The sequence below is a fragment of the Staurois parvus genome, unplaced genomic scaffold (genome assembly GCF_062004578.1).
Source record: "Staurois parvus isolate SC_StPar_1 unplaced genomic scaffold, SC_StPar_1.0 ptg000303l, whole genome shotgun sequence".
In the NCBI taxonomy this organism is placed as follows: Eukaryota; Metazoa; Chordata; class Amphibia; order Anura; family Ranidae; genus Staurois; species Staurois parvus.
In genome coordinates this window covers 278,745-291,663 of record NW_028318099.1, presented here as the reverse complement: position 1 = coordinate 291,663, position 12,919 = coordinate 278,745, and the positions used below count along the sequence as shown (strand labels likewise).

Below are 12,919 nucleotides of genomic sequence, written 5' to 3'. Positions count from 1 at the left end.
ATGTCAAAATTCATTGCCAGTAAAAAAAGAATGAATCACTAAGGAATTACTTGAATACAGTTAACCCAGAACTGGCAGTTGATCAGTTCCTTGTCTCTACTTACCATATGTGTGCCATCAGATGAGTTACAAATAACCATGCTTAAAACTGAACTATATTCACCTTGAATCCAGCGATGCATCATTGCCGGAACTCCCTGCCCGCAGCTGACATCTTTGGGCGGCCGGCTTCTGGGTCTTAAGTGCTGCCCACTGTCATTAGTTGGGTGGAGATGACTTCACTCCAGCACATGTGCGGGAGTTCTGTCAAATCCGGCATCGCCGAAACTGTGCAGTGAGCTTCGATTGCGCAGCTTATTGTACAGGGGCAGACAGGTAAGAAGCTTTAATGCAGAAGAGACAATTAAAAATCCTGCCTGTCTGCCAATTTTTAACTACCGGCCTGATGTTCCACTTTAAATTTTCCTGTACTCCCAAACAAAATTGTACAAACATCAAAAGACAGTTGTTAACATTGTAGCACCTAGCTAGAGTTGTATATCTATCACAAAAGATGAAACTCAACTGTTATTGTCTGCTGACTGTCCACAGCCCATTGTTTTACTGAACAGTTACAGAAACTATGTGTAGAAAGCCATATTGATTTCTGCTGATTCTAAAGATCATAGGCAATTGTTTGACTGTGCATACCTGAAATGTGCCTTAGCATTCTTAGACATCCTTATTAAAATGTTTATCTGTCCATGTGTACTTTATACATCTGTATTGTTCCCCATGTTTGCCCCATATTTTACACCATAGTTTACCACTGCTTTGACATCATTAAATGGTATGTAACCCCTAACAATGGACTTGAACTATTTACTTCCATTTGACCTCATAGATATTCCATTGTAAGTGTTTTGTTAAATCTGTGCAATAAATCTAATATCTGTTGATTTTGACAGAAATCTTGTAAGCTTCCTCTGCACACTGCTTTTACTTCCTGTGTTCTCTGCTTGTGCAGAAAAATCATGGAGATGAGGAGTGGAAGTAAGCAGGGCTGACGCCATGGGGTTTATTTACTAATGCTGGAGAGTCCAAAATCAGACTCCCTTCTGCATAGAAACCAATCAGCTTCTAACCTCAGCTTGTTCAATGAAGTTTTGGCAATGAAACCTGGAAGCTGATTGGTTTCTATGCTGAAGGGAGTCTGATTTTGGATTCTCCAGCTTTAGTAAATAAACCCCCATGTGCCTAGGAATTCAGAATTGTGTGGCCATGCTGAAAAGGAAGCATACTATATTTCTGGCACATTAACAGGTATTTTTCTGTAGTGTTTCAAAGCATGGGAAGCATTCATGTACACTAGCGATGAACTGGATGTTTTTTATTTTGCCTTGGCATGTGCTATTATGGTAGCAGCAAAAATGATAAAAGTCAAACTGTATAATTAATGACTTAATGCTTTCTTCTGTTCCTAGAACACAAGACTTGATTGCTGATGAGTTGTTTATAATGTATCATTATTAAATCAGATGTAATCAGTTTAAAACCTGCAATATATGCAATTATAATTATTAATTTGCTTTCATTTGCGTAATTATGCATAAACAAAACAAGGGGCTTATCTAAATCTCAAAGGCTCATCAATAACAATGTTTTAACCAGATAATATTGAATTAGGTAATACATTGAACACAGCCTTTTTTCCATGCATACTCTTCATGAATAACTTTTTATCAGAATTATTAAAGCAATACGTTTTTATGGTTAATTTAACCTTAATTTTGTTTAAATGTTGAAATGTTCAGTTATTAAGATAATTTAATAATATGCTCCACTTCCCATACAAGAAAAAAAAAGGAAAACTGTGTAGGACTTTTGTAGTGGCATGTGTTTTGCTAAAATCTCCTTAAAAACTACTGTTGATGCCAGGTCTATAATACAACCTTGATTGTGCTGATATCTAATACATATGCAGATGCATAAAAGATATATATGTAATTCTCTTCACATACAAAATAAAAAAAAATACAAAAACACTGGCCCAGACTACAAGGTTCATTGACTTCGGTACTCCTGACTGTAGGGCCATAAATGTAATGTGTGCATAATTGGAAGAGTGAGAAACAGAAAAGCAAGAAGACCCTATAAGAATTATTTTGTAAAAAAAAGTTGATCAACAAGGGGATGAGATTCTATTCATTTCCATTTTTTGTAACGTGGATAAATGTTTTTCTTTTTTCCATCTTGGTAATGTAACTTTCATATGCCTTAGTGGTAAGGGGACCCTTTTTCGAATTCACTGAGGAAGAAAGTGAAGTTTATCTGTGTAACTGTGATTTAGCTGTATAACCACAAAGTTTAAAACGAGGACACAGTTCAAGGGCATAGTAATCAAAGTTGTCAATCCTATATATATCTTTTGCACTGTAGGCACTCCAAAATGGATTTTAATGCTGGGAGTCGGAGCAGATTCCTGATCACGTGAGCACTTTGATTGGCACACACAGCATTCTCACAGTGTCCACATGATTGGGACCACTCTAGCTGGCTTCTGATCAGAACTGGCGACCAAGAGCTGTCACAGACAAAGAAACTAGAGAGTAGAGAAAATGTTGTTATAGTGGGTGTGCGGTTCACACGAACCACAAGGAGGCTATAAAAATTGCATGTGCTACTAGAGAAAGAAAGTGGCAGAATGAGTCATAGATTTCCTCACTTCCTTAATAATTATCCAAATTATTCTCTATGAAAAGATTATTTATGACATTGGCAACTATCCTCACAAATATCATAAAATGTTTGGTGTAGACCTGCCCTTAAATGAAACAACAGACGAAATTGACTTGATTGTGACTTTCTTGGTATTATTTGTGTAGAACACATGGATTGCTCATGATCAATCTAATAGTTAATGTGCATTCAATGGATTATTATGAAATAAGGGACAGCTGTTTCATTGTTTACATCCTAATATATTAAGAAATGTGTTCTGTTCTGTTGATCTGTTATTGCATTGTGGAAACAGACTTGTCATTTCCAACATATATATGAACTGTGTTTCTTGTCATTGTACAAAATATACAATAAACAAAGTAAAAAAAATGTGGCAGTAAAAATATAAACTGTATGCTGATTCAGACCACACGTTTATGAGGATCCCTAATGACTGGCTGACTAAATATGCATGGTGAAGGTCATTATTGGTGTTTGTTGTAAGTCACATTACATGATGTTGCAGAAATACAAATTACATAACAAAGTGGAAAAGCAGGTCTTGCTTCTGGACCCCTGAAGCAGGTGGGAATCTTAAACTCTGGTGTGGGACTAGTTTATACTGGGAGTGAGCTGTAGTTTTGTTTCTCATATACCAGAGTTATGGGATTTTTCTTAGTATCTTGAAGGAAAACTATTTTTATTTTTGTTGTTTTTAACAATAAAAGACTGTTTGCTTTACAAAGTTGGAAGGCTGGTGATTGAGAACCCCGTAATATCACCATATGTAAATATTGTGGGGGTTAGAACAAATGATGATCACTTCCCTGGGAAAAAAAGGCAGTACAAGCAGCAGGTTCTTCTTTGATTCTGACTTGTAATCAGTTTTATTTTAAAAGGTTTCAATAGAAGTAAACAGAACAGAACCGAAAGTAAATCCTTGCCATACAGGCACTAACTAAACAGGACTGATACCTCTTTGACAGGTGATGGGCTTCTCCCAGTCACTGACAAAACAAACTGTTTGCAAACTTTTTTTTCTGCTACAGACCCTACCTCTCCAACCCTCCCTTCCTTGCCCACGTAATGCTGATCAAAAGTGAGAACCAAAACCTGTCTCGGCTTCCGCAACGTCAAGGTGGTCCCAGAAAACCCTGACCAGATTCCATCTTATTTTCCAGCATGTGAAAACATGAGAGATTAATTATACCATCCCTCAACCACCTTGCATTTCATTAAGTATAAGAACTGCAAACGTTAGCAAAGTTTGAAGCTGAAAAACAGATGCAAATTATATTAAATTGTTGAGTATGTACAGTGTATGAACTCTAAAAGGAAGGAGTCTCAAAAAATAAAGGACTACTGAAAGATAAGATAAATATACTGTAACTGAACAGGATACATTAAAAGCTGAACTCTTGGTGCTCATTCACTCCACAATGCAGTGTTCCAAACCAAAGTGAACTGTGTATCTCAACACACGAAAAAATAGGTGTAGTGCATTGTAATGTGCTGCAGTGCATTTACATTGGAAAGGTACTTTGGGAGTGCCATTCACAATTATTACAACACCAACGCACATAGTGACGCTGGCAACAAAAAAAAAATGTTTGAACGAGTAGTATAATACCCTCAACTTTCATCAAGCTTCAGTTTTATGCTATTGGTTTAGAAGAATGAATAAGAGAAAAAAAACATATTTTTTTTTCCATTTTATCAGACCTACTGGAAGCTGTGGGCTGTAAAGTGACCATAGGGCAATGAACTGTTGGTGTTTTGAAGGCATCTGGTGACCTGTGTTAGTTTGCTGTAGAGTACTTTACAAATCCAAGGCTGTATTACACCTTCCAGTGTAGGCCTGTTCTGAAGATGGTTGCAAAATGCTGTCCAGACTGCCATGCAGTAAGTGTGGGGTTGGTCCCCATTTTTTCTGGGAGCCTGATGTGTGTTACTACTGACGTATTTGTTCACTGACATTACAGTGTCACAGGCAATTGATGGGACTGGTGCTGTGACCATTTTTACTGTGTTGTAAAGTGCCTAGAAGTGTGATATTCATATCCAGTGTATCCCGTATGGGTTAGCAGCTGAGAGCAAAGTGTTATAACAAAATGTATGTGTTGCAATCACTTAGATAAATGTTGGGCATGACCCTTTTAAAATGTGACACATGCCTATGCCATATTGCCTGCACACATGCACATTTTTTCCTCTTCCTTTACCATCTTTTGGTCAGTTTCCTGTGAAGGTCCAAGGTTCAGAAGGGTCATTACTACAACTGCAGATTTAGAACACAGGAACTACAAGCATAACTCTACACCTCCTCCTCCAGTCTGTCTTTGATTTGCCTGCAACTGCTTTTTCACTTACATCTCAGGATCTTTTGAGTGATCAAGTACATGAGGTGGCCCAGTCTGCTTCATTACTTCTGGAATTAAGGATAGCACCTAGGTTCTTGTTGATATGGTGTGTAAGTGGTTTTAACTGGTGCAACCCAGGTATGCATGAGGTTACCAATCTGGGCTCCCTTAAAAGTCCCTAACTTGTCCAAACCTACCCAGTAAATTTGCTACAACAACCACATTTGTATGGTGACTGGTCCTCTCCTGAAAAGTTATTTCCCTCCCAAACTTTCTGTCCAACAATTCCCTGTTGAGGAGGAGTCCCTTGTCATGATGGATTCGGACATTTATTGCCTTACTAAAACCCTGACCTTTCTTTGCATTTGAGTACTATTCAGTATTTAAAGTGGTTGTAAAGGCACCTTTTTTTTATAATAAACATATTATACTTACCTACTTTATGCAATGGTATTGATCAGGGTGGCCCTATATCTCCTCTTCTGGCTGGGGTCCCCTGCTGGTGCTGTCTGCTTCTCCTCTTTTGAGAATGCCTCCATAACAGGCTGATAGAAGAGGGGGAAGAGCTGCTACAGACGAGCACATCTCTGGATCAAAAGAGGAGCCAGATAAGTGTTTAAGGGGGGGGGGGGCTGGAGGGAGCTGATATTGGAAGGTTATCTACCTTAATGCACAGAATGCATTAGGATAAAAAATCTTATGACTTTAGAACCACTTTGAAGATTTAGTTGAAAAAAAATGTAGATCCTTTCTAGATCTCTCTTCTTCCTGATGACACAATATTATTGGATCCTTCCATTTTCCAACAGTCAGAACTCATGCCTGTTGCCCTACATTACTGTGTTTATGGGCTTGTGGATATGGTACTTCTCATAGAAAACAGTCTCCTTTCTCCTCTATACACATGTAAAAAACTCTTTTACTTAAATGTTGGGCTGCTAAATAGCAGTGTAAAAACTGCTTAGTGCATATGAATACGAGGGAGAACAGATTTTTGGTATTTCACTGGACAGCTTTGTTAAAGAGGTGGGGACTGGAGTACCCCTTTGCCCCAGAAAAAGAAAGTTAAGGCTCAAGCTAGAAAACCTTCTTTCTCTGAAATGAAACTTCCGTTTATTTCTCTCAAGCATCTAAGCCCAAGTCTGGAAGTCAGTTCCATCTCAAACCTTGGATGTTGAAACCTTCCAAACCTGTGAGTACATTGTACTCACAATGAAGGGACAGCCCCACTCTTCAAACTCAGATGTCTGTTAGCCTTTGCAACCAGCTGGACAGAAAGAATATCCAATTCATAGATGAAGGATGTGATGTTCAAGCTAGAATTTCAATCGCTAATCCCACTTTATACTGTCTCATCTGTCAAAGTCCCGGAATTGATTAGCAGATATTCACTCTGCCTTGGAACAGCTCCTCTCCCAAGGTTTCAGGGTTTCTACTCCAACTTGTTCACCATCCCTAAAGTAAAATCCACCCCAATGGCCCTACATGTCCCCAGCTTTTGACATATCAACATTGCTTGCATTCCGCTAAGGGCATTCATTACTATCAGTTTGCTGTTCACTGCACCTCAAGTTTTTACCAGTGTACTGACTCTCTATCAGGGTATTCCCTTTGTGTTACTGAACAACCTCCTACTGTGGGACCAGTCATCACAGACATTGTTAGTCAATGCCCACGCTACTGTTCAAACTTTTTAAATGTTCAGTTGGATCCTGCTATTAGAAATTACCGATCACTTGGAGTACCTAGGTCTCCTTCTAGATACTGCTCAGTCCAAGGTTCTCCCTTCATTCAGAGGTTCAGATCTTGCAGTCCAAGAGCCATACTCTCTGCTTTTGCATGATAGTTCATGGACTGATGGTGTCCTCCTTTGAGGAAGTGCCCTTTATCCAACTCCACTCCACTGCAACTAGTGACTCCCATGATAAATGCTTAGTGGCCCCACGCTCAGACTAACGAGGTTCAATGAAATGGAGGCCACTGACTAGTGAGTGTGCAGGCTAAGGAAAGGTTCATCCAGACCCAAATCACACTGTAGAAATAGTGAGCGATAGCCCTAATGCCACACGTGTTGCCAAGCCCAAGTGGTTAGCAGATAAAAGCAGCCTCAACTAAATTTTTCCAAGCCATGCCCCCAACACGTTTTGCCCCCCTAGGGCTTAATCATTGAGGTTGAGGGCGGGAGCCAGTGATGAGGTGAAACATGATGGGGCATGGCTTGGATGAATGGAACTAAGGCTGCTTTTACCTGCTAACCAGTCAAGCTGGGCAAGTTGTGCGGCGGCTGGGCTATCTCTTCCTTTTTCTATAGAGACTCACAAAGCCTGCCCTGGAGCTGGCTTCTATCTCTAACTGGTCTGAAAGATCCTCATAATGGATGTCAATCTGGGCAGGAGTCTTGGACACCTACACAGTAAAAGAGAATTGGTCACTGGAGGAAGCTTGTCTCCAAACAACATCCTGGAGCTATGAGCTATTCAGTTCTCCCTCTAATGCTGGACCTTTTGACTACATTATCCTCTGGCATGGATTCATTTGGACAATGCCAGAAGTGGCATACATCAACTATCAGGGAGGAACTAGAAGACAACCAGATAATTTCTTAGGCAGAACTTGACATTCCAGTTCTATCTGACATGCATATTCCAGGCATAGAAAATTGGCAGGTGGACTTCCTAAGTTCTGCATTTTGACTAAAGAGAATGAGCTTTTCACCTAAGGGTGTTCTAGGACCCCTGTTTAAGGTGAGAAATGCCAGATGTGGACCACCCTGGCTTCCAAGTTCAAACAACAAACTAAACAACTTTATCTCTAGATCCAGGGATACTTTAACCATAACAGTGGATGCTCAGATGACTCAGTGGGAGTCAACATATTGTACTCCACAGGGTTGAGATGGAGGGCATTCCCATGATATTAACTATTGAATGGGCCCAGGCAGATGTTGTACTCCAGCCTAATCAGAAACTTCATCATGGGCTCTCCAAGACTGTCTAGATTTCTTGTCCCAAGGACAGGTTTAGGACCCCGATTCCTGGTCACTAGGTTTAACAGCATGGCTGCTAGAGCCCAGGTCCTAAGGCACAGGGGTCTATCTGAAATCATTATTCCTATAAAGCTAGAAAAACAGCTTCTAAAAAATATGCTATCACACTTGGAAAGCGTATTTCACATGGTGCAAGCCATTAAAATTTTCTGGAAGACACATCCTGACTTTTCTCCAGTGTGATCCGAATCTAATTGCCTCTTACCATTTTGGTAAAAGCCTACATACCACGTTCCAACTATACATCCACCTGTGGCTCTGTGGGACTTCAGTCTGTTTCTGTTTCTTCAAAAAACACCCTTTGAGCCTCTCAGAGCTACCCCCCTGTCTGCCCTAACTCACAAGGTGACCTTTTTTGCTGTCATTACTTTAGTGAGATGAGTTTACAAGTTGGAAGCCTTGTGCTATAAGGGACCTTTTCTTGTGCTTTACAGTCCTAGGGACTACTTTCGATCTAAGGTAATTTCTTCTTTCCACCTTCACTAAGACATTGTACTTTCATCCCTCTGTTCTACTCTATTACATCCCAAAGTGATTCCCCCCATTGTTTAGCTGTAGTTAAGGCGTGTTAGAGTGCATCTCACAGACACATCTTATTTTAGCTTGACTGACTGCCTCTTTGGCCTTTGTGAGGGTCTGAACACAAACAGTGAGGATGTGCAAAGTGCAACATAGTTACATAGTCTGGCTGAAAAAAGACAAAAGTCCATCTAGTTTAACCATAGAAAAAAAAAGTTATGATCCTATACCCACAGTTGATCCAGAGAAAGGCTAAAAAAATCCAGCAAAGCATGATCCAATTTGCTCCTGCTGGGAAAAAAATTCCTTCCTGATCCCCCGAGAGGCAATCGGATACTCTCTGGATCAACTTTACCTATAAATGTTAGTATCCAGTTATATTCTGTGTATCTAAGAAACAATCCAGGCCTTTTTTGAAGCAATCCACTGAGCTGGCCAGAACCAACTCTTGAGGGAGTCTATTCCACATAGTCACAGCTATCACTGTGAAGAAACCTTTCCATGTTTGGAGATTACATTTCTTTTCCTCCAGACGTAAAGAGTGCCCCCTTGTCCTCTGTGATGACCTCAGGGTGAATAGCTCTACACAGAGTTCACTAAATGAACCACTGATGTATTTATACATGTTGATCATATCTCCCCTCAATCTCCTCTTCTCAAGAGAGAATAAATTCAGTTCCTCTAATCTTTCCTCATAGCTGAGCTCCTCCATGCTTCTTATTAGTTTATTTGTCCTTCTCTGTACTTTCTCCAGTTCCCCAATGTTCTTTTTGTGAATTGGTGCCCAAAACTGAACTGCATATTCCAGATGAGGTATTACTATTATTGTACAGTGGTAATATGATATCTCTCTCTGGAGTCTATACCTCTTTTAATACAAGAGAGAATTTTGCTCACTTTAGAAACCGCAGCTTGGCATTGCATGCCAATTTTAAGCTTGTGATCTACCAGAACTCCCAGATCCTTCTCCACCATTAATTCCCCTAGTTGTACTCCCCCTAGTATGTACAATGCATACATATTCTTAGCCCCCAAGTCCATAAACTTACATTTATCAACATTAGACCTCATTTGCCACATAGTTGCCCAATTAAACAGTACACTGAGGTCAGCTTGTAAGTTGAAGACATCCTATAAGGACGTTATTCCACTGCACAGCTTGGTGTCATCTGCAAAGACTGAAATGGGATTTTTAAACTCAGACCCTATATCATTTATAAATAAATTAAAACATAAGGGTCCCAACACTGAACCCTGGGGTACACCACTGATGACCCCAGACCATTCAGAGTATGTCTCATTAACCACTACTCTTTGAATACAATCTTTTAGCCAGTGTTCTATCCATTTACATACAGATTTTTCCAAGCCCATAGACTTTACCTTACACATTAGCCGTGTGTGGGGAACTGTTTAAATCGCGTTTGCAAAATCCAAGTATACCACGTCCACCGCCACCCCTCTGTCCAAAGTCTCAAAGCAATCAATTACATTTCAATTTTTGGGGGGGTTTCTGTGTGTTTTCTGTACATTATACATCCTGCCATATCCTTTGCATCTTTAAACTTCCTTTCTGAATAATCCCAAAAGTATATTTTTTTCTGAATGACAATTTTAAACATTTGCTGCATAAAATATAAAGATGTGTTACCTGTTAAAGATTCCAATGCTTCCTAACTATCTACTAATTCAACCAGAGTTTGAAAATGGCTTCAGCAAAATCACACATGTATATAAAGTCTCAAAGAAATAAAAGGCTGTGAGAATCTAGGGTTGAATATGGCTTCTTTTTTAACTGTAAAACAACATGCAGGAAAGCCAAAACAAGAACGCCAGCTCAGAAATTGTAATAGGGTCACACAAAAACACTGCAAACATTAAAAAGATGTATTGCCTTTTAAAGATTCCACTGCTTTTATAACCATCTGAATATTCCACTAAAGTTGTAAATAGCTTCAGCAAAACCAAACATGCATCCAAAGTCTCACAAAAATATAAGACTGTGAGAATTAAAAGTATTGATTGTAGATTATTTTCTTACTCTAAAACAACATGCAGGAATGCCAAAACGAGGACACAGGCTCGCAAATTAAGATAGGGTCACACAGAAACACTGCAAACCACCACATTATATGCTGTTACTACATACTGCTTAAAATGACGTAGAGTCACCAGCAGATGCATCTGAGTCGGATCCATGACCAGTGTCGTGTGCATCTGACTGGTCAGAGGAAGCTTTTCTGCTCTCTGTATTTTGATTTGAGTTTTCTACTTCGGAATCATGGGATGCCTGAGACACATCATCACCTTCATGACTGGCTACTGTGCCCTGACTTTGTGCGTCAATAGATGAGTTTTCTCCACTGACATCTTCATTGTTGCTTTCTGCATCACTTTGTACATCTCCTGACTCACTGTCCTTACTATGACTCTCTTCGGTTTTTACTGAAGCTCTAGATACAGATGTTTCACTTATATCATCCCTTTCATCTTCACTCTGTTCTTCACTTGCTTTACTAGCATAGTCTTTTTCATCATCCTCATCTTCCTCTGAATGCTCTTCTTCAGACTCTTCTTCAATTGCACTTTGTGCCTCACTTTCAATATCTGATTTCTTTGACTTATAACTGGATTTTACACTACTTTTTTCACTTCCCTCTTCAGATTGTCCAGCCACATCATCACTCTTTCCACTTTTTATGCTGGAAGATGAAGTGGCTTGTTTACTACTTTCTGATTTCCCGACTGAGCTTTTCAAAGATGCCTTGGACTCTGCTTCAGATGACTCCTCACCATGGACACTAGATTTTTCTGTTGTAGAAAAAAACGATTCTTTATCTGCTTCATCATCTTCCTCCTCCTCTTCTTCCTCAGACACTGATTCTTCCTGTTTGCTGTCCATAGATTTAGACACAGATTGTGATTCATCTTCTGATTCTTCTTGGATTTCACTTCTTTCTTCATCAGAATCTACAGTGCTTTCATTGGTTTCATCCTGATCTAATGTCAGCTTTAAGTAATCTTTATCTACTTGAGATGGAGAAGTACTGCTTCTTATAGATGATTCATCAAATGGTTTTAGTGAACTTTTATCTTCATATTCTGTCTCTTCACTTCCTTCAGATTCGCTTTCTGCTGTTACACTAATTGAAACTCCAGATTTGCTTTCGTCTCTTTCAGATTCACTCACTTCTGAGTCTTCATCTTCCTCATCATTTTCACTTTCAGCAGCTGATGTTTTGGTAGAAGAAGTCACTGATTTTCGATGAGATTGAAGCTTTCTGGCAACACTGATCCGTTGAAGGGCACGGTCTAGCTTTCTTGTGACTGAGTGCTTATCTGTTGTTTTTTGGAAGTAACTTCCTTTAATAACCATGCTGTCATCACCTTCAACTTGACGTGCAGAAACCAGTTTAGCATATGTAGAATCCTTCCCACCCTTCACCTTTTGAAGAATCATTGGAAATATTTTAGCTTTTTTCCAAGGAGAATGATGGGGTACTTCTGCAGCCTGAGAAGATTTTTGAGCGCTCACTGCTACACGGCTTATCTGCATGACTGCCTTCAGTTTTTTCTTTCCTTGACTGGTTCTAGCTACTGGTATGCTACCTCTGGCTGGACCAGGCCTGCCTGCTATACTTCCTCTGCCTGGTCCTTGCCCTCTGCCTCTCCTGGAAGGAGGTCTCCCACGCATTCTTCCCTGAAATTTTATAAAGGAATTTACAGTTAATGGTTTTAAATGTACATTTTCATTTTGCATTTCTATACATATGAGTCTGTATTAGAGAAACTGGTGAAATTAGGTGTTTCCTGACTTTCCAGACTATGTTTGACTTCATCAGCCAGTCATTTTTACACCCATAACTTGCATTATATCATTATTTTAAAATGAATAACAACAGTCTTGCCTTTATAATAAAACATTTTTTTTGTACTTAAAGTCCTAATAAAAAGAAAAAAATAAATGTATGCTTACATCTCCTTCTGTGCCAGGTCCATGAGGACTATAATAATAGCCACCATCGTTTTCAGCTACCACTTCTCCGTAATCCTCATACATGCCAGACGGTGATAGTAATCTTCGTCGACTTCCATACTGGGGAAGTTCATACCTACAGTAAACACCATTGTATTAAGCTTGCCATCATATTTAAGTTAATTATTTGCATCTTTCAAGGGTAGGGAAGTGCACATTTTAGAGAGAGAACAACCAGTTCACAAGAGGTGTAAAAGAAACCTGCTATATTACACTACAACATCCCTCAATATCAAACTAGAACTAAAATAGCTACAT

General features: G+C 39.5%; 1 protein-coding gene across 1 annotated transcript in view; it reads right to left on the bottom strand.

The window, feature by feature from the left end:
- Positions 1 to 12,919, bottom strand: part of LOC149457718 (uncharacterized) — a gene marked incomplete at its 5' end in the record, with an annotated part of 276,029 nt that overhangs the window by 4,259 nt on the left and 258,851 nt on the right. The window contains 3 exons of the mRNA XM_089683111.1: positions 7,380 to 7,466; positions 10,781 to 12,325; positions 12,602 to 12,737. Of these exons, the coding sequence (XP_089539237.1) occupies positions 7,380 to 7,466; positions 10,781 to 12,325; positions 12,602 to 12,737 (1,768 nt within the window). The remainder of the gene's footprint in view (positions 1 to 7,379; positions 7,467 to 10,780; positions 12,326 to 12,601; positions 12,738 to 12,919) is intronic.